General features: G+C 36.6%; 1 protein-coding gene across 1 annotated transcript in view; it reads left to right on the forward strand.

Annotated features, from left to right (window-relative positions):
• Nucleotides 1-26,583, forward strand: part of ADGRB3 (adhesion G protein-coupled receptor B3) — a 454,386-nt gene that overhangs the window by 337,367 nt on the left and 90,436 nt on the right. The window contains exons 17-19 of the mRNA XM_026095915.2: nucleotides 14,333-14,459; nucleotides 16,138-16,241; nucleotides 18,586-18,688. Coding sequence (XP_025951700.1) covers nucleotides 14,333-14,459; nucleotides 16,138-16,241; nucleotides 18,586-18,688 — 334 coding nt within the window. The remainder of the gene's footprint in view (nucleotides 1-14,332; nucleotides 14,460-16,137; nucleotides 16,242-18,585; nucleotides 18,689-26,583) is intronic.

Here is a 26,583-nt window from a genome sequence, read left to right on the forward strand (position 1 = left end):
GATTCCACAAGATACTTGAGCATAGGTCTACCATAGACTATATGAGTAAATCCACTGAAATTGCTGGCATATAAAGTTATAGATATATTTAAACGATATGCCAAACCATGGACTTAGAAATGTATTATGAATACATTTCTGAATTCCATTTTCTAGGTTAAAAATTTTAATTTTAAAGTAATTCTTTCTCAGAGAGAAAGATGTTACAGACTTAAAAATGTCAGATTTAAAGACAAACCAAGCTTTGAAAAAGTAAATTCAACAGAAATGGAATTAATTATGTTTAAAATCTATTAATTTCAACTTTTTTAAAAAAATGACTACAATGTAAGTATGATTTAGATAGAATATACCTACATCTGTCCTGGGAGCATTTTAAATTCTACATAATTCCAGTGTTTATGAGAGTTCGAATTTGGAAATTTGTTAAACTCTGATCTGTGGCACAGCAAAACATTTAGCATTTTAAAGAGAGGAAACTAATATTTTTTTCTAAAATATTAGTTTTTTGAGAATCTCATCAAGAGTTAAAAGTACTAGCTTGAATATTGTGTGTAATTCTTTTATAGAAATCTGTAAGAAATTCTGATTTGCATTGTACTACATTCTTGTATTATTTAACATATCATATATAAAGAAGGATGGCTTACTTCAACTAATACTGCGACTATTCTAATACTTAATTGATTTTAATGGGAGATGGCTTGAAAGATAAAAAGACACTAGACATTAAAAAGCAACCATAAGAGAAGAGTTGCAGCTGAGGCCCTTATTTCTGTCTTTTCTAACCTTGAGTGTTTGATTCCTCCACTTTTCTACAAGTGCTAACATCTTTGCATGAATTTATATCATATAACCTTTAGTAAGTTAGACTCTTTAAAGCATTTTACTAGTACTCATCCACCTGTAAAACTAGATATCTTAGTTATTGAAAGCATAGGGCAAAAAGAGCAATAAAAACTTCTGAAGTAACCTAAAATGGTTTTCTGTTCCTGTAAAATAATTCCTTCATACATTTTCTTTAAAATGTCATGACTTCAAAGTTCGATAGCTGACAGCCCTGCAGGGTTAGAGTCAAGGTCTGTGTCTCCAACTGGAAAGTTGGGAATTTTTCCTTTGACAGGTTATTGCTTCTAGCCCTGCAGGACTACTAGGTGTTGGACTTAAAAGCAGTGACATTTTTTAATACAGAATACATATTATGGGTCTGGGATTAAAACTTGCCCATTCTAGGGCTCAGGAGGTGTGATTTTATATAGAGAAAGGCAACATTTTCAGAAAGAGAAGCAAATATTTCTGTAAATGCTTACCAGTATACATCATCCAAGACAAAAAACAAAGTGTGAAGCAATCATTACAGTAAAGCTAAAAGTGGCGCTTACGACGTGTATCAAAATCAGATGAGATGCAGAAACATGTATCTCATGGCAACATGTGTTTTCTGTGTCTGTGCTAGATATGTACATACATACATGCATGCATGTATATTCTATCTATCTAGATAGAAAACTTTGAAATATTTTAGTGCATGAGTACACTTATAAAATTCCATTTCTAGACTATAAAATTAAAGAACTAAGAAATTCTCTCTCATACCAGTTGACTATTAATGAAAAGCAGTAAGGATTTAATTCTGCTTTTCAGTCTCTGCATATATGATGCCAAGAAATTCAAGAATTTGTATGTATAGGATGTCATAGTACCTCAGCATTATATTGAGGCTCTGTAAGGATACTGCTGTCTCAGCAGCATGTTGCTGGTTTAATATGTGTATGCAGTGTACAACAACAGCCAAATTGATGTGTGATTAAATCGAAAGCAAAACCTTGAAACCAGGAGTAATAGTTTAAATATGAGTTGGACTGAGCAGGCAAAAGATTACTCTAACCTCAGTATGCCATCTGCTACAGTGGCTGTTAACAGATGTCTAGAAAAATTTTTAAGAACAAGATATTTATTCAGTGGTATACCTTTCAAATTCCAACAATTTTCTGATGTACAGTGAGAATTTTTCTCTTTGAATATGGTGGCCTTAAAAGTTTTTTTAGTGAATGAATTTAGCTAATTGTTTTTTCACTTCACATAATGTTCTGGCGTTTAGAGCGTCCTGTGGCAATAATTTCCATAGTTTAACTACACTGTGTATGAGCAAATGCATCCTACTGTTTGTTTTGAATATACAGCCTAATAATTTCATTTACTGCTTCTATATCTTGTGTTATAAGGAACAACAAACAATCATTTCTGGTTCACTTTCACCACGATGCTCTTACAGGCTTTTATCAAACCTCCCTTTTACCATCTCATATCCAGTTTGAATAGACTTACCTTATGGAAACTGTTCCATACCTTCTGTCACCTTGTATCCTTTTCCTATCACTTTTTTAGTTCTCTCAGATCTATTCTGAATTAGGGATGGATCAAAACTGCATACTGAGTTAATGTGAGCATACCATAGTTTGTTTTTTTTTTTTTTTTTTTAAATATAGTGGCATAATCATGTTTTCTGTTCTGCTATTTCCAATCTCCTGCTGAAAACTAATATATCTGAAGAACACATCATGAGCTTGACAACCTCTAGCATCTTTGAATTAAAATACACATAAGTTTTTTTCTGATGAATAGTCAATAGAGAGATGTTTGTTTATATGTAATTTTAGATATAATTTAGCTGTCTGAGAGATCAAAATATAATGCCAGGTTCTGATGTGAGTTACATTGACAAGATTCCATTGAAGTTGATGGGCCCACTCAATATATAGCATGCAATGACATGAAGCAGATTCGTGACATTCCCTGGAATACTGTATATGCACAGACAATGACTGCATTGCACTAATCACTATGTAATTTCCAGGAGATATATTCTAGCTAATGTACTAAGCAGTCTGATATAATTCAATTCAAGCAATGTAATTGAATTAATTGTATTATTTTTTTATTGCACTTTTAAAACATCACGGAGCATGAGAACATAACAGAATGCAAATTAATTACTCAGAAATGTAAGAAGGCATTATCGCAGTTTCTACTTGCAACACTATGTATGACTGAAGGACAAGGCATGTCAGATTTGGAGTTTTCAACTGAAGCATGCCACATCTATGTGGCATATCATAGCCAGACAGACAGCCTGTGATAGGCCTTTCCTGTCAATGAGAGTTGATTTCTTCCTGCAGAAACCACAACATTAACTGAATAATGTTGCTGTAGATGTTGTTTAGCTACATATGCTTTCAAGGTTCTAAATAACACGATATTGTAAAAATCAAAAATAGAATGGAAGACCTTCTTATAGAGATAGAAGGAAATAAAGATAGTGCTGTATTTGATTGTGCTTTCTTTTGTGCCTGGAAGTGGTGTAGCTTCTAGATTTTAGCTTCTAGCTTATTTTATTTTGACCCTGACTCCTAGGGAAGTCTCTTAATTTTTCTGTGCCTCATGTTTAGATTCAGGATGACACAGTCCATCTCCATGTTTTAAAGCTTTCAGCTGAAAGGTATAAGCTGAGAGTTACTGTATAATGTTGGTAGACCATTAGTATATTAGCACTGATTATTTGGGGACGCTTTTTCCAGGCCTTTTCTACTGTATCTGAAGGCTAAAAAGAATACACCCCCTACTTTGTCAGTCTGCAGAAGACAAGCCCATTATTATACCCCCTGCATCTCCAGAGCATAGGAGTTTGTGTGCTGTTCCCACAAAGAACCAACAAGCAAACAAGAATTATCGTCAGGAGATGGAAGAAAGTTAGATAGGCTGCTGGCTTCTCTCCCTTGTTCAGATAGTCTTTTTTGGCAACTAGTTACAGGCATATACTCCCCAACACCTTCCCTAACCTTTTTCCTAAAAAATAATTTCCTGGGAAATAAAGGTCACTTTCCCAACCTCTTAGCCAACTGGTATAGTTTTTAATGCTGTGATGTCTAAACATAGGTTCTAGCTGATATGTGACTAACTGACATGAATTTACCACAGCAGTAAGAGGACTTAAATCCTGTATTGCCACTGTTCAGTGCTGTAAATTTATTTGGGACTTGCAGATATATAGGTGCTAGAAAAGCAAATTCAGTCTGTTGCATTGTGGATGTGTCAGATGTATTGCACATTTGCAGAATATGTCCACTGAATCCACTGGGCTTCAAGCACTTCAGCAGACTCCTCTGCAACACATGCCCTTCATACTCTTGGGTCAGCACAGCCCCTGGTGCATAAAGTTCACTGTTCATATATGGCTCAGTGCAGACCCTCATTCTCTTCCCAGCATTTCCCAGATGAAAAATGGGAGCTCTACTCATCTGTTTTCATGTGTTGTGGTACAGTGTGAATGCACACCTCCTTCTTTTAGCCTCAGTCACTGCTATGAAATAACACACTAGATCAGTTTAGGTGTTATCTTCAGAAATCATCATGATCAGCTGACTGTCTTTTAAAAAACACTGCCAGCACATAGGTGTTAAGTGGTCTTGAAAAGTATGTCCATTAGCACATATTATCTGTTCTAAGCACATTTCATTTTCTTAGTCTAGAAAAGACATAAAATAAGATAGGAAATTCTTGCTGCAATCTGCTGTATCTATCCTCTGCTAATGCACCATGTATTTTTAGGCAGGGTGTAATTTACCACTACTTGACAGTTGGTCAGCAGATCCATCCACTCAGGAAGATTCAGATGAGCAATAGCTCACACAACTGCACTCCAGAGTGACTAAACTGAAACCAGTTTGAATCTGGAAGCTGAGTAGCTACATTAATACATCTTAAGGTAGTAAGCATTACCAAAAGGCAAGAACATCAGGGCTGGGACTGACTCAGAAGAGTCAGAATACCTTAAGTAGGTAACTGTTACATCTTTTCATCTCTGTTTTAGCAAAAGAGCCTTTCTTTCCTAAATCTGCACTTGAACTTACTTGACTTTGTAATCACAGTGATTTTTTCTCACATCTTAAAAAAATAAAAAAGGTACATCACTTCGTAATGTCATAGAAGTTAACTTTGTGAATTATGGAGATGTCTATATGCAACTTACATCTATTAGTTTTAGCAACATCTGGGTTGTTTAGTTTTGGTTTTAATCAGATTGTAATCAACACTGAAAGAAAGTGCTGTGTTTAGCTATGTTACATTACATTTGCTAAAGGCAGAGCATGTACACTGTCACTGCATCTCAACTGTCATGCACCGGTTTGTTGCATTGTCTCATTTTAATAAAGTCTCAGCCATTATATGAGATAAGTAGTTACTTGCCACTAGTAGGTACCTCAGGTCTTAACAGACTTTGTCATACCTCCTTTCAAGTCACCATATGACTCTGGAGAAGCCTAAACCCAGAGGTTCTTATAAGTTTAATGTTAAACTGCTTGTTTATAAGTCTTCATTCTGACATGCTCAGAAGAAGCTCAGCATTAACTCTCATAAAGATGCATAAACAAGTCACCTTTCTGTCAATCTTGACTGTGGCCTGGACTTAGTAGTCCACATAAAATGGACACCAAATTTAAGAGGACCTGTAGTTCTTTTGTCCAATAGTTTAATAGTTAGAGCACTCACACAGAATAGGAGAAACCTATGTGAGGTCAGATCCCATCTCTGCAAAATTTGGAACCTTTCAGGAGGATGGCCTGATTTCCAAACTTCAGGGTGTTTTGGAATGACGAAGCTTCTCTTATTTCTTCTGTTTATCATTAGTCCTCTTCTTATTATAACTAAATATTGTTTAAAAGGGGGAACTACAGATCTGTAGTTAAGGTTTTCACTGAAGAACATCCAACAGAAGATGTTATGAGTCAATTACTACAAACCCTTTGTCACCTCAGACTGACTAATTACTATGTGGCTCATCTCAATCAAGAGCCAATAGCAAGCTACATGCATTTCTCTTATTGAGATATTTGTATATCAAGTGTGTTTTTAATGTACAGACTGATAAACAGTAAAAGGTTTGATGAAGATTTATTCAAGGTGCACATTGACTCACCAAAGAGAGAATAAGGAGATGAGTGTTACCCTAATTGAAACAGAAGCTGTTAATTGGCCAGTCAGGTACACAAGGCAACATCTGATCTAACAAAGAGACATCTCTAAGGAAGAAATAAGTACTTATTATAATTAAGAGGGATGGTCAGATTATCTCCTGAATAAGAAAGAAATCATTTCACTTTAGGAAAAACAGTTTAGATCAATTTAGACTTACTAAAGAGGATTGGTTGTAAAAAGAAGTGCCTTCCAAGAGGAAAAGGACATAATCTGAGCCCTAACATGTATAGAGAATAGAACTCTTTATAAAGTGAGTGTTCAGGAAACACTGCAGATTACCATCTAGATAAAGAGGGAGACATACTGCTGACATAATCTCAGTGGAGATAGAACAAATATCAGCTTTATTTCTTTGTTTGTGTCTTTTATAAACATTTTTAACTGTGCCTCTCTCTCTCTCTCTCTCTCTTTTTTTTTTTTTTTTTTTTTTTTTTTTTTTTAATCTTAGCCTGGCTTGAGCTAGTTTGTTTGTAAAGTGTAAGTGGACAAAAAAAAAAGGTTTTCTTTTTTCTATAAAATTGGACACTGAGACAACTTAGCTCCACAAATGCATTAGCTCCACAGCACATTCTTCAGAGAATCCAACAGGTAACAAAGTATGACTGTGTAGAAGCAGCAGGTGGAAGCCTGATATCAGAAGAGCTGGAGGAGGAGAAAATGATAAACAGGAAGGTTCTTAGTCATGCAGCAAAATATGAAGGAATATGTATGAAACCTAAGGATCTTCAGAGAGGTTGTGACACTTATATTTCAATGATCAACCCACTGAATAATTAAAATGGAACACCAGCTACTGAATGGAGCAGGAACTGGAATGCAGAAGCCATCCCCCTTCTTCCTTGCAGTGCTTTTCTTCACCTTCTGGCCCAATGCATAGTTCTGTTCATTGTGCACCAGCTTCAACAGAAGGGGTCAGAGTACTTTCCCACCAAAATATACTAGTTTGATGGTTAGGTCATGAAGAGAAGGAAATTGAACTCACCTCTTCTATTTTACAGCTACCAACATGTTAAATGAAAGAGGAACTTTCCATTGGATATCTCTCAGATAAACCTAAATTCAGGTTTTGAAAGGAAGCGTTTATACAGCTCAGCTCTCTTTTGCATCACAAGTGACATGAACATTATTTCAGTTCCTGACCACATAACATGTTGGCTTTTGCAATTCTCATTGTGTGGCTCAACTTTCTTTCTGCATTATGGTTGGTATATCTGGTGCCTATCTCAAAGCATTCTGTGATGAGGCTGGACCCCTACTGTATTTATTTTTATCTGGCTGTTCAGTCTAGATAACACAGGGACTTGTAACAGTGGCTCTGCTCTTCCTTTCCTCCATTTTCTTTTGCATTTGTTCCCCTCCCTGTTTGCCATAGCTGTCCTTGAAGCTTGACATAGTGATTTAAATACTACTATGCTTTATTGCTAATCTTGTCATTTTGGAAGGAATATTAATAACAGCTACTACCTTGATCCAGGCTTTGGCATTCTTAATTTCCAAGATAAACTTCAGAGCCCCTGAGCCCTAATCTTTTCAAGCCCCTGGCAATACACAATTTACAAGATTCCTTTTTATTAGGAGTCCCTGTGAATAATAGTACAGTGTGAAAGATTTCAGGAGTTGATCATTGAGAAAATACCACATTGCAGTGTTTCCTGTAGATCACCATAAATCTACACAAATATTTATACAATCTGAATAAGCAAATGTGAAAGATTGTCTCGGTTTTGTGAGGAGTGAAAGCTAATAAAAATAATTGTCAAGCTATGTACTCTTTTTACTAAACATGTGATAATCTTATCCTATAAAATTAAACTATTTGATATTCAGCAATTTTCTTCATATTCAGAATGCCACTAAACTCAATACTGAAAACTTTGAGAATACATATTTTACATAGCAAGTGTGTATATGACTTTTTGCCCCAAGAAGCCAAATCTGTCCTGCAACAACTCAAATGAAGAGCCTTATCTGGAAGCATACCCACAGTTAAGCAACCCTGCAAAATGTAATGAGATTCTTGTGTCTTGGTCATTCAGCATTATTAGGTGTATCTCCTTTTCACTGCCAAGAAACTTAGCAAAACTGTATTGAAATGAAAAACAGAGAGTAAAGAATAATACTAAATAAATGAAACCTTATCAGGAAGGAGACAGTAATTCAATGTATAATATGTAGTAGAGTTGACCAGTTTGTTTCAATTATTATTGTTTTCGTGAAAATAAGAAATATCGCTCTGTTCCTTCCTCTAGTTTCTTGGCAATCTTGGAATAGAATATACTGGAAGGGAAGTATGGCCTCTTGTCATTCTGGAGGCCCACTGGAAAAGAAGTCATAGTTCTCATAAATCCACAGCTGATACCTGCATCCTTTGGCAGCATGTGAAGCCCAGTATGGACAGCAGAAAAGCCCAGTATTGACTTCTATGCTACTTTTTTATGAACTTCTATAAGGGTCAGACAGAGATGAAATTATAGAAAGCAATTAGTTTCCCTCAATTTTTGTGATTTCCTTAAATGACAGAAATAGAGTAGAATGACTGTAGTTTGTCTGATGTTGTATGAAAGCATGAATAGATCTTGTAACTCTAATAATGATAAACCTGTGTTGTATCAGTAGTCCAGAGTATCAGTAATCAAGAATTATGTAATAGGAGAAAGGAAATTCCTCATATTTATCTCATCCCATTTTCTTCTTGTCATTTCTTCGTAAGACGGGGTTTCTTTTACTCCTTGGTACACTTGTAGTACTCCAATGATAGTAAAACATGTTTACAGTATACTTTAAACACACAGTGTGCTAGATCATGCCTTAAATTACATAAACAGGAAAGTTATAAAGATTAGTAAAGTATTCCCCCAACCAAGCATTAACCCTCACTTCTGTAGCGCCCCTTTAAGTGAATCACTTATAAATAGTAGTAGAAGTGATAACCACAGCATTTTTTGGTCTTCTCTAGGACCTTACTACGAGTTGGAGGTTATCAGAGAGTTAATGTAATAACTAACATATGCTTATTACTGCAGTGTCTCTGTTCTAAGTCCTATTTATTTAGGGTTTAATATCTCATCTGTTTTAAATTGTGTTTGAATAAAACTTGGTTTCCAGCCCAGATGCACATTTGCTTTACCAAAAAAAATAGATAAATAAATAGGAATCATTTTTGATATAAAGATCAGCAAGAAAATTAATTTTTCAAGGATTTCTACTTTTTTGCCAAAAAACCCTAAAGTCACAGGTGTGTCAATGAGGAAAAACAAATTATCTGGTGCTTCATTTGGAAAAATGGCCTTATTGTTAGGAAATTAAACTCCCCACAGTATTGTGGCTGGAGATCTAATTGCAGGATATACATCACCCAGCTTTTTCTTCCGATATCTCACAAATTCAGAGATCCTTTCTGGACCTTTGCAGTATTTTAGACATGTAGTTGTGAGACAGTTATTTTTGTCCATTCTATTTCTTTTCATGTCCATGATTTCCTACATGAGCTTTTGTGAATAGTGTAAGGGGAAAAAAAAGCCCTAAGACAATGTTAATCAAATCGACAATTTCAGGGTAAACAATAGTTTGTTAAACTATATTTTTATGTGTGACATTATTATGCAAAGGGTTTGCTTTCAGCTTTTTTTTTTTTTTATGTTAGAAAAAACTATAGTGATAGGCCAGATGTTGCCATACACTACTTGTAGGGATAAGATTGAGCACAGTACAGATTATGCATACTAAGGGCTAGGTCATGTCTCAGACATATGGACATGCACAACTGGAAATAGCCATAAGGTGCTCCGGCAGTTGAGCCTCCCTATGGCTTCCCTGGGATTTTAGGTCCAGGTGTAAAGAAGTAAGCAGGTGTTGAAAGGACTTTATCTTCACTTATGTGCCAGCAAGCCCATCTGAACAGGCACAATGATGTGAATAATCTGCGACTTATAAGAATCATGAGCATATTTCCTATCTTTTGCTAGGCTAAAAAATTCTGATGTCTGCACTTTCCCTGTGCTTGTCATCGTTATATGTCATTCTTTACTGAGAGTAGAGTTAGAAACCAAAGTCTGTCCCTAAAGGAAAAACAGCATGTAGGTGAACAAAAGAAATGTATGATAACACACACACCCAAGAAGTGGGAAGAACTGAAATTACCTGAGGAGCATTAATGTTATAATTTCCTAACTTCTGAGTACTCTGCTTTCTATTGCATTTTTTAATTAATACAGCTGTGTACATGATAGTTCAAAAGGTTCCTCATCCTACTTAAAATACAGATAACAGTCATGGGAATAAATTGCTAAAGTAAGCCAACAGCAAATGCATATAGCCAGGATGTTAATGATGGTCAAAACCCCAGGCAACTACCTGAATCACGAGTACCAGTTTATGTGTTACTGTTTACGGAATAAACAGTTAATAGTATTGTCCACAATAATCTTCTTCCTTTTTTCCTGTCTCACAGTTTCTCCCTCAAAAAAAATCTGTCATTGCTTAAAATTCCTCAAAGTAAATTAATAAGATAGCGCACATTATGTGGTAGGTCCATTACTAAGTGATTGGTTTTGACAGCAATGTCGCAGCTGATTTTTATCCATCACTATTAGTGAAGTAGACAAAACAATACAATTAGTGAGACATGTATATTATTAATTTTAACAAAATATGTCAATAGTAAGTAGTACACTGTGTCATGAGACCAAGAAAAATGCTGCAAAGTAAGGGAAATGCAGTTGCTGGCATATCAAATGTGGCTTGATCATCAGTCTATATCAGATTGGCAGTTGTGTCTGTGAATGAATCTTTTATTCTGCAAAAATGCTCCCATCCTATAAACGACATTTCCATTTCAATATCTGAGACAGTTGTGTCATTGATTTCAGTAGTGAGCATCACTTATACATCATGCAGTATTGCATAGTACATTATTAAACAGTGAAAATTGTGTTATTTCTGCTATATCATATATGATTAAATACTGTTCTGTACTTCATTTGACCATCATTTTTCTTGCACAGTATGTTCTCAGTCCTTGATTAGAACTAAAAAGTTTACATTAAATTCAAAAGTGGGCTTGAAAAGACACTCTTGCATTTCTCTGACTCTAAAGAAACTCTGAGAAGGACGCACTGATAGACAAATGTTGGAGCTGGGGATTTTAAGTGCTTATGCCACATTAGCCATAGATCTGTGGGGCCAAATTACATCCAACTTACATTTCTTTCCCTGCCTGTAATAATGCATCAGCTGCAGGATGACACAGGATCTGCAATGGTGAATCTATGCTTCCTGGGAATTCCTTTCCTTATATCATGGGAATCCTGCCAGGTTGATTAAATCATCTGCAGCTCAGTGGAATAGTACAAAATTGCCAATAATGGGCATGAACCTATATCTCTATTTGCTACATATTTTCAATTTGATAATTTTCCTACATAACAGGAAAGATTCACAAGAATAATAGGTGCCTTTTGCATATTCATATAATAACCATAAACCTTTAGCCGCACATTCAAAGAAAATCACACCAAAAAGGAAGGAAACTTCTATATGTGTTGTAACTTCTGACTGTCCCAGAAGGGATATATTATAAGCAAGACAGATCATAGATGAAGGACTTGATGTAAAGCATAGCACTGAGATATGCTGAATACAGTACATCCATTTTAACTCCACATTTCCATTCCTTACTTGATTTATATCTAAAACCAAATACTGTTTTTATATCAGCTAATTTTAAAATACTGACTAAACTTTAAAAAGCAAGCCAAAATGGCCAGCATCTCTGAGTGAATAAGTAATCATACATCTACAGTTCTGCAGGCATGAGTATGATACAACAAGTTGCATTTGCACTTTTCCTCTGGATTCTGCTCATTATTCCATCTCCTTCATGGACTTAGTGTAATGTTCTGCCCAGCTTCTGTTGGCTGTCATTCCAACAGTCTACAAATATATTTATTAATGAGTTTTTTTCAAATGCACCAGTTAGAAATGAGAGATGGGCCATATTTAATCACTAAATCTTCAAATGTAATTAAGTAATTTTACAAAATATGTAGTGTATTTGTAATACTGACTGTTGTGGAGTTGCAGTAAATGGTTCAACTAATGTGTGAGTTGAGTTTTGCATTTCAGTGAGTAAACTGAAGAATAGAATGAGCCCCCTTAAACCTGGTAGGCTAGCCTTAATTTTTACCAATTTAAATATTATTAGAATTGTAACAGTTTTGTTTTAATAAAACTGGTCTTTGTAGTTGTCTACCTTTTATAATCAGAACTTGTCTAAATCTGTGCGTTGGATACCATCAACAAGGGTTTGGTGCTAATTAGGTGCATTGTGTGTACAGTAGTTTTCAGCATAGGTTAAATTCAGTATATTAAATGTTACTTTCAGCATGAATAATACCATTCTTTTGTTTTAAAACATGTCAATTTCTCTTAAGCTGTCATTTGTTAATATTTAATCAGCTTAGATAAATGCATTTCATTTGGCCTTAACTGTGTGTCACAATAAGATAACAGATAGAAAATCTAAAAAAATAAATTGGTTAGGTTAGCCAGAAGATAATGTTTCAGAATTTAGAATGTGTGACTATATTTTTCAAAGTAGATGTTGGTTTAGTAAGTAGTGCTCTGAAATAGACAATTTGTGAAGGAAAGCTAATGGCTTTACTGGCTTGAAGAATTGGGTTTTTTCTCTCACTTGTTTCCCTCAGTTGCTGTGTTTTGTTTATTACAGGATACTGTTCTGAAGACAACCGTGTAAGGGTTACATCTGTTGTGTGTTCAAAAGATAGTGGTGCAAAATGCCAAGGTGGGCTGGAGTGAGCTGCACTCTGGGATAACAAATTGCCTTTGCGTGAGGGCCCTGGCATATAAAATCACACAAAAATGTGGGTTAGCGAGGCAGAAGAGGTGAAAGAAGGATGATCAGAGTGACTGAAAATTATTATTCCCCCACCTTGTTTCTTCCACCCTCCTTTTTCCTTTTTCAAGTCATTTAGTGACCCGAGGTGAAATTGACAGAAATTGACAACACACACGCTGCTGCTGGCAGCGGAGTCGCTGCAGTTGCTCCCTAGACATGAAAGGAGAGGAAAAAAGAAAAAAGAAGCCCAATTGTTTTTCTCTAAACATAACATATGTAAAGATAATGGATTTGATTAGTTGAAAGTACCGCCCTTTTTCCTATAGAAATGATTGCCCCCACTGCAGTTAGGAAAAAAAAAAGAGAGATGATTTTTTCTCTCCCTCTCCCTTTCCCTGCCGGCACAAAGAAAACGTGGGTTGATACCATTTTTATTGTTCTGCTGGGGTGGGTTTCAGACCTTGCATTAACATATTGAATGTCTAATTGAATTCGGGGGCTGCGTTAATCATCTTGTTTTGTTTAGGGGAGGTTGGTGAAAAGTGCCAGCAAGCGATCGTTTTGGCTTGGGGTTAGCGTGGTGCTGCCACCCCAAGAAAAAGAAATCGAGAAGGGGGAGGGAGCTAGGGAAAGGCGAGTTGACTGAGTGATGTCTGGAGGGCGAACTCGTGTGTCTCTGTACTGAAACTGTGTGCTGCTGTACTGAAATCCTCCCCTCTTCTGGAGCTAAGGAAAGAGTTGGAGGGATCTGATGCTGCCGTTTCCAGGGTGAAATTTCCAAGGCTGATCATTAAAACAACCAAAAAAAAAAAAAAATCCAGAAAAAAATATCCATCAGAGCAGAAGATCCGGCATCTCCCGATCCAAATGGCATAACCCATACAGACGTTTGAGAACCATCTGCCTTTAAACTAGCACACATACACACAAGGGGGGAAAAAAAAGAAAAAAGAAAATAAAAGACACTACTCCTAACGACAACCAAATTTTTTTTATATAAAAGGGCTAGAAGCAGAGTCAGTATGAAAAGAAAAAAAGCCTCCCCCTTTTCCCCCGATGAGTTTTTCGCAGTGCTCTGGTGAGGCTCGGAGGTGGCTGGCAGCGCAGGAGGCGGCTGCTGCCGCGGCTGGCGGGGCTCCGCGCCGCGCTCTCAGCACCGCCGCGCCGGACAGCTCCGCGCCGCGCCGCGCTCTCAGCACCGCCGCGCCGGACAGCTCCGCGCCGCGCCGCGCCGCGCCGTGCCCGCTCCCGCCCGGCTGCGCCGCGGGGCGCCGCCGGAGCCGGTCCTAGCCCACAACAAGTACATCTCCGCTGTCCGGGAACTACCCTGCACTCTCCTCTCGATTAAACTGCGTTTCCTCCTCACGGAATTGGCCGTCAGGCGTAATTATCCCCCCCCTCCTTTTTTTTTTTCCCCCTCTCTCTCTCTCTTCTTCGCAGGAACGACTCTTTGGGAACCTGGTCCACCCAGGGATGTAAAACTGTGCTTACCGATGCATCCCATACGAAATGCTTATGTGATCGTCTCTCTACCTTCGCCATTTTGGCTCAGCAACCTAGAGAAATAGTAAGTAACAAAGGGGAGAAAAACAGATTTAATGCAAAAGGCAGAAGTGTCTATGCCTGTGTGTGCAGGGGGGGGAGGGTTAGTCAAGCTTTCCTCTCAGCTATATTTCAGATGTTTCATTGAGGAATTGTTTAATATTACAGGTAGGCAAATATTGATAGTCTCCTGGTGTCTACAGTGGCTCAGAAAAATGAATTCCAGATTCTCTGATATAACTAAATCCTAGTGAATTTTGCATCTCCCCAAACTCTGAATTTTTCAGAGAAAGCTATCTAATTGTGATGCAAATGTGTTGAAAACTTTTGTATTGAATAATTATCAACTTAACAAGCTTTTTAAAGGCTATAAGCCTTTTCAGGGGAATTACAGGGCTTTATTATTGCTCTTGGTATGAAAACCCTAGATACTGTAGTTAAACAGATTGCAGATCTGCACTGGACATTTTCAGCACAGATTTGCTATGTAGTCTGTTGACATGATGTAAGAAAAATAATCAAGTTTTCACAAAAAAGAGGGAACATCAAGTATATAAGCAGCCACTCTCAGTATTATTGATTGTAAAATAGCTAAAATCCTAATATTTGTGAAGTTATCCTGCTAAGACAATAATTTCATCTTCCTGGTTTGAGAAGTGTAGTATCAGACTCTTTCTACAGCTAAGTAGATCAGTTTGGAAGAAAGTGGTTGAAATAAAATGTTACTTTCTACCTAAAATCTGGCCTAAAAGTACATTAGTCTTATCTCCTTGGGTAAAAAAAGATATCTTGATAAAATACAATTTGTAATACATCCCTGAGGCTTTAAATGGGAGCAATATCCTTTCAAACTTTTAGGTCTAAATCTTTTCATATGTGTTAGCAAATACCATGTCTATTTTAGAACATGTACACATACTCACACAAAGGGAAGAGCCTAACTGATATCTGAGAATAATAGTTTCTTTTATGGCATGGAAAGCTAGCTTGTCTTCAAGGTCATTTATTTATTTTCATTTGTTATTAATACACCAAATACAGATAAAATCATTCTAGATTTTCAACTTCTTTATGGAAGGCTTATGCTATTGTTGCCACAGATATCTTGACATTCCTTCTAGATGACCAGAGGCCCAAGAAAATAAAGTGTGGGAAAACAGTGGATTGAAGTTAAAGTTATTAAAAGTCAGAAAGTTTGGTAATTCTGCAAGAAGCATGAATCAATTTCTGGGACAAATTAGTTGATGATCTGTAATATATTATAGTCAAACCAAGCTGTTTGCTTAATACACAATTCCAAATATTGCTACTTCTCAAGAGAAATACATCCTTTAATTAATATTAACCAGGGACTACTTTAAACTTGTGCCAGTGTCATAGTCTCCTGTTACATTGTAATATTACTACTTTCTTTATCTTGCAAAATATTATGCAGGTATTATTAGACATTTTAAAGCTCAAAAGCCTCTGGGGAGTGTATCAATAATTAAACAAATCTCAGAGATCTACATGGATCAGTTTTGGGACTAAGTTGATGTCTGCTTCATAGGTAATATTAGTGAAGCTATCTGTGACAGAGTGGCTGTTTTAATCATTTTGCTTTCATTGCTTTTTTTTTTTTTTTTTTTTTTTTTTTTTTTTGACCTGGTGGTTTAATTTCTAGAGGATAGATTTCCTTCATGGTTATTTTTTGTAACCTACAGATCATGGAATCATCTGGTACACCCTCAGTAACCCTAATAGTAGGCAGTGGTCTGTCATGTTTGGCCTTGATCACACTAGCAGTTGTATATGCAGCTCTATGGAGGTATGTAATGGATTTATAAAATTGAATGTGAATCTGTAATTATATTTAGTTGAATTAAAAATTAAAGAGACTATTAGATGCAACATTTCTTATTGGGGAAAAAAATCAAAATGTACTGCATGTTTTGACTGTTAAATCTGTTGATGTGATTGATTAGTTTCTCTCTCTTGGCCTACTGGTGACAGTATAGGCCATTCTTCTCTTTTCTTCCTCAGTCAGAATAATATTGCCCTTTCAGTGAGGTATACGTTAAAAATAAACATTTTACAGGAATCTTTTACAAGCTAAACTGTTACTCAATTCTTGTATTTGATGTAATGCTTGTGCACTATTCTTGGACTGCTTTTCCTCCATTTGCATTAGAAATTGAAACATTTATTTGATTAAAATAATGTATCAAAGTCCCACAAGTTTCTGATTTAGGGAGGTTCAATCAGCTGTGCTTTTGAGTGAAAGTTTATCCACTTCTATTATAAATTTCAGCGAAGGCCACAAAGTGAAGTGGTCCCAAATAGTATAGTGGTACATTCCAGTAATGGACTTTATTTCCACCATGAGTTTACTATATTAAAATATCAGATGGAAACAAAAGTGCAACAGATGATCACAGAGATTATGAATTTGAGAACTGATGACAAATAACATGATTTTTAGTGTGGAAGAAACAGAAAAGTGAAAGGAAATGTCGCATGAAGTAATAAATATTAAAAAGAAAATGAACGTGGTTCTCTTTTGTCTTTTTCCCTTATAAAAGTAAGCCTTTTTCTGTGATTTGTTGATTTGCCTCTCCAATTGAAAATTCAAACCTGAAAAATAGATTAAATATCAGTTAAATAAACAACTTCCTCTCCCCATCTCCTCTCCTTTTCCTTTTCCTTTTCCACCAGCCAATAGTAAAGAAGGGCTAACACTAGTGAAGTGGCAGAAAAGCTAAAGTCTTCCTAGGCTGAGACAATGCTATGAGCTCCTGGTCTTCTGGAGCACTCTACGCACCCACCTCTTACCTACTAAGATCCTTTACAGATCCTGGATGCTCAGTATCAGGATCTGGCTCAAGTGCAAGAAGAGCAATGAGTAAGAAAGTAACAGCTTACTGACTGTGTAGACACAGGCACTAGCCTTTGGGTGTTTGTATGCAAACACACAGACTTGGCCTTAGTGACACAGTTGTATTTTTAGGAAAAATGTGGATTGTAGTATCCGGGTTATTCTGTCTTCTTATCTGAAAAATTAAATGTGTATTACTTAACTTCATAGGTGAGCAGAAAGGACTACAATTTATTTTGTGTCCAAAGCTCAGCATTGCTCATGGGTGCAGCATCCTTTGTTACGTGTCAGCCATGGTTGTACAGATAAGGAGAAAAGGAAATATTAATTAAGCTCTACTAGGAAATATGTGGCATAGACCATAGGATATATAAATATATGGCATGGTTTTGAGAAGAACAGGACATCTTTAACTTTCATTTACTTTAGTGACCAACATTAATGATTAGCAACTCTAAAATTCAAGTCAGTAAGGTACTTGACTTGAAACGTCATTCTCTCTCTGCTATAGCATACAGAAGGCTGTGTGTAGCAAAATGAGAATTTTTGCATCTTGTAAGGAAATAGGTGATAAGAGTATTTGTGCTTTTTAACCCTAAGCATAGTTGTAAAATGAATACAGTAAGTTGGCAAAAGAGAATGTGTAATTCTCACTGCTATAATTAATAACTTTCTATACAGACATTATGTTTGGCATTAAGTCTTATGAAGATGAAGATACTACCTCAAGATATTATTGCCTTTCCATACAAATTATTTTGTAAATGTGGTCTATCTTAAAGATTAATGTTATAGTTATCCCAATAAGGTGTTTAAGAATGCACTGCCATGGTGTCATAAACCAGCCTGTATCTTAAATATGCATGGTGGAACAGATCTTCTGTTCATGAAAATCATAGTTCTGCTGAAGTTAGTTATTTTACCTGGTCAATGCTAGCTGTGGACATTCACAGACATGAGCAGTGAGCATTAGAAGTTACTGACATGAGTGCATGCAATCCTGTTATTATCAGTGTGATGTCAGAGCAATCTTGCCAACAGTTTTAAAAAGAAGCGTTGATAGAATCTTTGCTAAAATATGCCAAAATACTAAGAAGAAATTGCAGAATATCTATCAAAATATCATAGTTCATATGTTTATAATATAATAACTCACTGACACTCTCTGTGAGCACTTGAGAGTGCTTACCTTTTAGAATATCTCCAGTATTTCTAAGAATTGCATTAAAGCTTCAAATTATTTACTACATGCTTTCCTTTCGGAAAAATTTTACCCTTTATTTGTTTATTTCAACAGGTACATTAGATCTGAGAGATCAATAATTCTAATCAATTTCTGCCTGTCTATTATCTCATCGAATATCCTTATCCTGGTGGGACAAACTCAGACGCATAATAAGGTATGATGGATTGTACCAGATTTGCATTCAAATACTGATTTCTTTGTTTTATTTGTGTTTCTCTTAAAATAATTACATACGTTTAGCCCTATGCTCATAGGACTTGGCACTTTTGGTAAAATATTAACAGACAAAGGAAAATATTTAATGTCTTTCCTAATCATTTTTTCCCCTCCAAAAATCCCTTTCAGTATTGTTCCCTCTGGATAAGCTGTGTTCTCTGTGGTAGACTTGTATGTTTTATAACTAAATTTCAAAGCAAAAAAGTTCAAAGACTCAAAACATCAAAAGCAGGAATTCTGGTTCATTATAATAGTTGTAATAGGATTGTGCTACAGTGTTTTTGTCTTTCTATTAACATACTGGTACTCGAAAGGCAAGTAGAAATTACTTAGAAGTTAGAGTACTACTCTTGAAAATGTGCACACACAGATGTCATGATAAGGCTAGGTGGATCCTGTACAGCTGTAGAACTGCTAAACCTCTGACTGATGTGGTTACATGAAAGTAATAACCTTGCAGACCTTGCTTAGTGATATAGTGCTGATTTCTTAGTAGTCTGTTCTTGGACTCTTTCTGAACATAGTCATCATTTGTCCCTTTCCTGGAAAGCAGGGCTGTGTCAGTGTTTTGAGGCATCACCCAGTACCTAGTGATGCCAGGCAACTTTCAGAAGTGATAATAAGTAGTTGTTTAAAATTAATTATAGCTACATAATAGCTTTGAATAGAAAATAGAACATAATTGGAGGATAGGGCTGTATGTGATAGAATGCTGTCAAGTTTTGGAATGAGCAAATATCAGTGAAGTAATTCCTTACCATTGTGTTAAACTCGGAAATGCATTGTTCATGTTAATTTTTTAAGTATTGAACATAATAAGTGCATCATTCTGCTATAAGATTACTGGTATTTCTGTAATAAATTATTTATTCTTTTCAAATGACTGCTTAGAAATTTAGCTGCCAGAAGTCTCATAAATTCAATGGAAGTCACACATCTTGTAATTTGAAAAACATAACCAAAACATACAGCATCATAACCAACACATAATTTAATAAAATTATTAAAAATAAGATATTTCTTGATATAATTGAAAGTTTTGAAAGTGTGTAAAGGGGCAAATATATAAAATACGGATTTGCAGAAGGAACCCATGTGACTCCCACAGACTTTATCAAGACTTATGCAACTGCAAATTCAGGGAAAAAAAGTCAGAAATGTGCAAGCAATTTCAAAGTGCCAGTAATAGAGGAAGTCAGAAGAAGGGTTAAGCCTCTCTGGAATTTCTGCGCTGACATGCATAGACATATGCACTACTTTATTATGCATTCCAAGGAGAAATATCCTTCAGCAGCTGAAAGTTGCTGTGTGTATTGCCACTGTAGAAGGCTGTTCAGATTCCACAGCTCAAAAGAATAGAAAGGAGAGGGGACTAAGGAATATCCTCAACTGCAGAATCAGGGCTTCAGGGCATTGTAAAGGCTGTATTTGGTAACATGCTCCCTAGCTATGTTAGTCTTACTTCAGTGCTTGATTCTGAGAACTGTGAAGTAAGATATTCCCTTCATCCAGCCCATTTTTATGAATCTCAGTCTGCTCGAGCTCCCTCATTTCTGCTTCTTGAACTCCGGAAAGCACAGAGATATTATATAGAGTTCTTCTGGAGAATGTAAGATGAGATGTTGGGAGGAAGTAATTAACAGAAAAAACAGGGCACGACAAAGTTTACATTTTGAATATGGCCAGAAAAAATGGTTCTAAAAGAACACTTTCTACTACACTTGTCTTCTTTTAGAGTCCACATTTCGCTTTTGATATGTGTACCACCAGGGAGCTGCTAGCCAGGGAGTACCTCTAATGGATCAAAGGCAGAATACGTTTTTTATAACAAGGAAGATATTGGTTGTTACAGAGCAAAAGTCTTTTTATTGCTATGTCCACTGACACATGAACATATTGCAACTCCAAGAGAGTAACCTGTGAATACACTGTCAACAAAATGGTCAGCTAAAGCCAGTGTTTAGCGAATGCTTAGTCAAATTAAATCAGTGATACCTAGGTATGATCTTATATATCTTTCTGAGTAGGGATGCGTTTTGGCATCAGATGTGTTTGAGTTAAAGTTCTGAATTCCTTATTCTTTATTTTCCAAGTTCATGTATGACCAGAAGAAGCCAGTGCTTGACTTTGAGTTCACAGATATAGATGACAATACTGACATCTGTAGGATTTTTTTTTCATTTTGTTGAGTTGGAAAATTATATCTGGAAATGGAAGTCTTAGAAAGAAGAGCTGTGCCTCTAATTATGGTTTAAGATGAAAAACATTTTAGATTTTTTTTCTGAGTTTGTATTATTTACTAGAAATCAAAACAATTTGTGGTTTTAGAGTCTGTTTGAAAGTTTTGGGAGAAACCTTAGTGAATATTTTATCAAGATCAATGCTATATATAGTTCATCAGAAATTGTTTTCAGAATAAAGACCAAGGAGTTGTTTTATGGCAAAAAGATGAGTTCTGATTTTGTAAAATGTCAGAGAAAATTAGAGAGATGTGATATGCCAAGTTTGAGTTTTTATTTATTCTGTTCTATTCTCATTCTTATGCCCATAGTATTCCAGTAGTATTTGGGCACCTAGTTAGTGTCCATATGATACTGCTGCTATTCACAAAGTTGAATAATGTTCCCTTTCTCATGTTTTGGTTTGGTATTGCTTCTGAGTTTAAATTTTCCCAGGCCTGTATGTGTGTGTATTCCATTTGAGAATGGGGGACTTGTAATCTCGTCAAAGCTGAATTCCAGTTCAAACTTGAGCAGTGTGTAAATTAAGCATAATGAAGATGTGCTTATATGAGACAGCATATTGTCACTCTGTTTGCAATTTGTGTTTTATCTGTCTGCATTAATCACTGCACCAACTACTTTTATTCATTTCAAAGCTATTCCATCTCCAGGAAATTTCTGTGGTTCACTTTTGTACACACATTGACATTTTTGACAAGGAAAAAAATATTGATGCTCTTAGTCTGGATAAGTGTGGGTTTTCTGTTATTTTCTTTCTGTTTTAAGTACATCATAGCTACTTAGCATGTTAGATCTAGCCCTACTCTTTTAAGGCTGAGTATATCCTTGATGTTTTTCACAAAAGCTTCATTTGTGTATGAAGAACTAGTGAAGACTAAGTGAATTTGAATGGTGCTTTCTCTTTGGTTCAAGTAGTCAGATATGTTATGCATTTCATTGAAGGACACAACTGAGAAATGTTCTGCTGTTTTCAACATGCTTTCCAAAACTTGTCCAAATGCAGAACTTTATTAATGTCTTCTTAAAGCATGAAAGTATATGAAAGGTTTCTGTTCGGCTAAATCTTGTTTGGAAATACAGGTCACTGAAGGCTGAATATACCAGGATATTATGAAATTAGATATGCATCTTGTTTAAATATAATTAGTGTTGTACTAGGTATGATAAGCATATTAATTTACTTTAGCATTTCTTTCTGCCTCTTGGTTTCTTAAGTAAAACTTGTTCAGTGTTAGATATTAGCCATGTAATTTTATTTAAATTTGAGGAGACCTGTAATGCTACTCTTACAGTGGAGATTGCCCTTTTACAACTAAATTAAGTTGTAATGTTCAAATTAAGTCTCTTGAAATAAGGAAGGATACGACTTATCATGTTGAACTTAACTGCTCAAATAAATGTTATTTCTCAAATACTACAAGGTGTCCCTAGCATCTACACAAGCACTATGTTTTTACTTTGAAGAGACTATCAGTTTTATTTGGGGAAATATCTATCAGTGATTTGTAGGCCTCTTAGTAATGTAACTCTTTCTATATTATCTGTTTCCTAATGTTCTTCTTGCCATCAAGAAAAATGGTTGTGTTTCCTTTATATGTGGACTTTGGACACTCAAACTATAAATCTTGGTCATGCTTCTGTACCTATTTAATGAGTAGACTGTCTGTTGCCAATAAGTTATTGATTAATATTATGTGGATTTTTTTCACAGATTCTCTTTCCTTTCACATACATTTGGAAAATACCTTGTTTTGTTCACAGCTATGCCATAAATAAAAACATATTAGCTGTGTGATGTAAACAATTCTTGTTTACCCATCTTCCCTGTGAGGAAAACAAAGCTGAATTTAAAATAAACAATAACAAATTTTAAATAAACAATTTAAAATAAACAATAGAATGTATTATACAGATGGTAAAAATCTAATTATTTTCTATATTATCTGTTTCTGAGTGTGTTTAGCAGTTCACTGCTGGAGTTTGGGTCACTTGTGAAAAACAGGCATATTTTTAGAAATGTCATGAGCCGCTGTACATTTTTTTAGCCCTAGTAAGATTTATGTATGCCTACGAAGGGAAGGTAATGGAAGATGTTAGAGTACAAGGCAAGATATAAGAGCAGCCTTACCATCTTGATATTCTGTGTCATCACTGTTTAATTGCAACATCCAGTCTATTATGCTTACTATTACATTTTGAAATTAAACTCTTAAACTATACCTGAAAAGTTATGAGTAAGGCAGGAATTTTCAGTCTGCTCCCACTGACCACCTACTTAAAGCATGTAGCATAAATAGCTGCTAGTTCTGATAAAATTGTTGTAAAAAGGCAAAAAAAATCCATAGAATTTTGAACGCGATAAGATTATAATTTTCATTAATAGGTTGAATGGACAAAAGTAACTCCATTCTGTTCTTTTTTGGGGGGGGGAATAAAGGTTTTAAGCTGGAAGAAACAAATAGGTGTGGAAAAGAGTTGAGAAGCCACAGTTTCACATTCCCATGGCACCGCGAAGCAGCTGACTGTGTAATTAGGGCTCCCTCGGGTGTTCAGAAAAGGTGGGTGAAGGGCTCCCCTGAGAACCCTGCGAATGTTCAGGTGGTATTAATGCTGCTTCTAACCATGTTGTCTCTTGCCCCATATCTGCCACTGCCTTACAGATGCAGGCATTGTGGCAATATATCTCCTAGGAAACAGCAGGGGAGACCTTAAGAGCAGATGGAATGAACAGAGAAATGATGCTAACACAGCATTAAAGTTGTGTTAGAAAATCAATGAGGAAGTAGGGAATTTAGTGTCCCAAGCAATAGCATTCCATAATTCAGATCTTGCCCTGAGAACTTCAGGGGAATACCACTCACTTAAACAGCTGAAGTCTGATCAGATATGTCCTTCTGTTTTTGCCGGTACCCAGCTGCCAAATTAACACCTTCTCTGCTGATTTTCATCTCTTTCTTTGTGCACAACAACTTTTTGAATGGCTGATTTAGAAAGCCATTGATATTGATATGCATCAGCCATCACAGAAACCTACCAATAAGTAGGTCAGCAGTTAGAGTGCACTGTGCCACACACCTCTGACTGCTGTGTATTTGGGAACTCAGAAACAATTAAATGGAGAAGAGCCCCCTTAACTGCATAACTATTAAAGGAGTAGGCCCGTTTAAGCAACACTACTTCACTGTGCCAAATTCTGACAAAACCTGTTAACATCAGTTGAATTAACTACCTACTCTTAGATTCTCAAGAGAACCTCCGGGAGCAGATCTTTCTTACCCAAGATCAGTAAACATTGTCATTCATACTACTGTTACTTGCCTCAGAGGAGAAGGTAACATTCTTCTTATAAGTGCCTGCCAGTCTGTTTCTCAAAATACATCAACTTTATCATTTAGTTAGCTCTTTCTAAACAAATCAGACATTTTGATTTTAAGAGGGTTACAGGAAAAGGACTGTGTAGAAACTGGAAGCGTGTGGTCTCTGGTTCTGTCCTCAGAAACCTTTTATGAGCTCTGTATTTTAGGATCACAGAGTTGTTCAGGTTGGAAGATCATCTAGTCCAGCCTCCTGCTCAAAGCAGGGTCAGCGATGGTTGCTCAGGGCTTTATCCAGTCAGATCTTGAAAACCTTCAAGGGTAGAGACTGCACAACTTCCTAGGACAACTTGTTTGGGTGCTTGACGGTCCTCAGGGTGAAAAAGGTTTTTCCATATATCTGGTCTGGACCTCTCTTGTTTCAATTTTTGCCCATTGTGCCTCATCCTCCCACCGCACACCACTTTGAAGAGTCTGGCTCAGTCTTCTCAGTGACCTTCCCTTAGGCAGTGGCAGGCCCTTAGGTTGTCCTGAAGCTCTCTCTTCTCCAGGCTGAACAAGCCCAGCTCCCTGAGCCTCTCCTCGCAGGGCGTATGCTTCAGCTGCCAAATGTCTTGGGGGCCTTTGTTAAACTCATGCAAGTTTATCAACGTCTTCCTTGCATTGGAGGACTCAATTGTATTAGACACAGTAGTCTAGATGTGGTCTAACAGGTGCTGAGTAGAGGAGGATAATCCTTGATCTACTGGTAGTGCCTCTGTTGATACAGCCCGATCTGCTGTTGACCATCTATGCTTCCAGGGCACACGGCTGCCTCATGCTCAACTCGCTGCTCACCAGTACCCCCAGTCCTTTTCAGCAGAGCTGCTCCCTAGCCAGTCGGTCCCCAGCCTGTATCATTGCAAGGAGCACTTCCTTCCTGGGTGCCAGACTCTGCATTTGTCCTTGCTGAATTCTGTGAGGTTCTTGTTGGCCCATCCCTTAGCCTGTCCAGGCCTTTCTGGGTGGCAGCCCTGCCTCAAGCATATCGATTGGTGCCCCCCAGTTTGGTGTTACCTGCAAACTTTATGAGCAAACTTTCCATTGCCTACTCCAGGTCATTGACATTAAACAACAGGTCCCTGGATAGACCCCTGTACTCCACTTGTTATCTGCCTCCATGTAGAGTGTGACCTATTAACCACTACAGTCTGAGCCAACAATCCAACCCGTTTTTTACCTGTTTGGTTGTTCACCCACCCAGCTGTGACCTTCTACCCTGGATACAAGAATATCATGGAAGCTTATTTTAATGAGCTTTATTTTAAGCAAAAGCAGTACTCTTTTGGGAATCCAGAATTTTACCAAGGTTTACCTGTGGAAGACTGGGATTGACCCATGAGTCACACCAGTGCCAGTTCCAATGCTTCTCAGCAAGTGAGGAGCTTCTCCCATCCACCCACACAAACACACATGCGTGTGTGTGCTGAGGGACATTGCACAGTCGCAGTCTACTCCCTCATCCCTGATTGTGGTGAGATGTTTGGTGCTGGCATGTGTGCCTCTGCTGTCCTTTTTCAGTGCAAAGAAGATAACTCAGAAAGGGTCTACTGAAGTGACCTTCTGCTGTTCCCAAAATGGAGGATTTTTTCTCCTTCTTCTTCAAGACCTGTTTAGAATTGTTTTTTCCCTTTTGGAATTCACCCCCACAGCCCTGAGGAAAATAGCTCATTCCCTCACAAACACCTGTTTGAATCATTTCAGACAATCTGTTAATGACTCAAGCAGCTATTTTGGGATTCACACCTTCTTTCCACTTCTCTTCAGTTTGTTTGTTGAATTCCAGTTGAAATAGAAAAGCAGTCAATGGGAAGTAGATCAGCCTACAAACAGTCAATGACTTTTATTTATATAACCTTAGCTTTAAGAGAGAGGAAATCATAAACACTTCTAAGTATCAATGGTAAAAAGGATTTTTAAATTAACATACCATAGGAATAGACTCCAGGGGGCTAAATGATTTAAATAATAATAACAACCACAACACCAGAATTCAGATATTTGATTATTTTTATTCTAAGGTGAAAGTTGAATTTCCTCTATGGATTTTCCTGTGTGCATTACCATTTCTTATAATGCAGACACACAATCCATTTGCAACATGAACCAAAACGCACGTACAGAAACACAGTGAGATATTTTTGATAAAGATAGCTGGTAAAATAATACATTAAAAACACAATTCTGAGATAAATGCGATAGAAATCTCATCACCTAATAAGATATGTATTACATCA

Source organism: Dromaius novaehollandiae, chromosome 3 (assembly GCF_036370855.1).
Source record: "Dromaius novaehollandiae isolate bDroNov1 chromosome 3, bDroNov1.hap1, whole genome shotgun sequence".
Lineage (NCBI taxonomy): Eukaryota > Metazoa > Chordata > Aves > Casuariiformes > Dromaiidae > Dromaius > Dromaius novaehollandiae.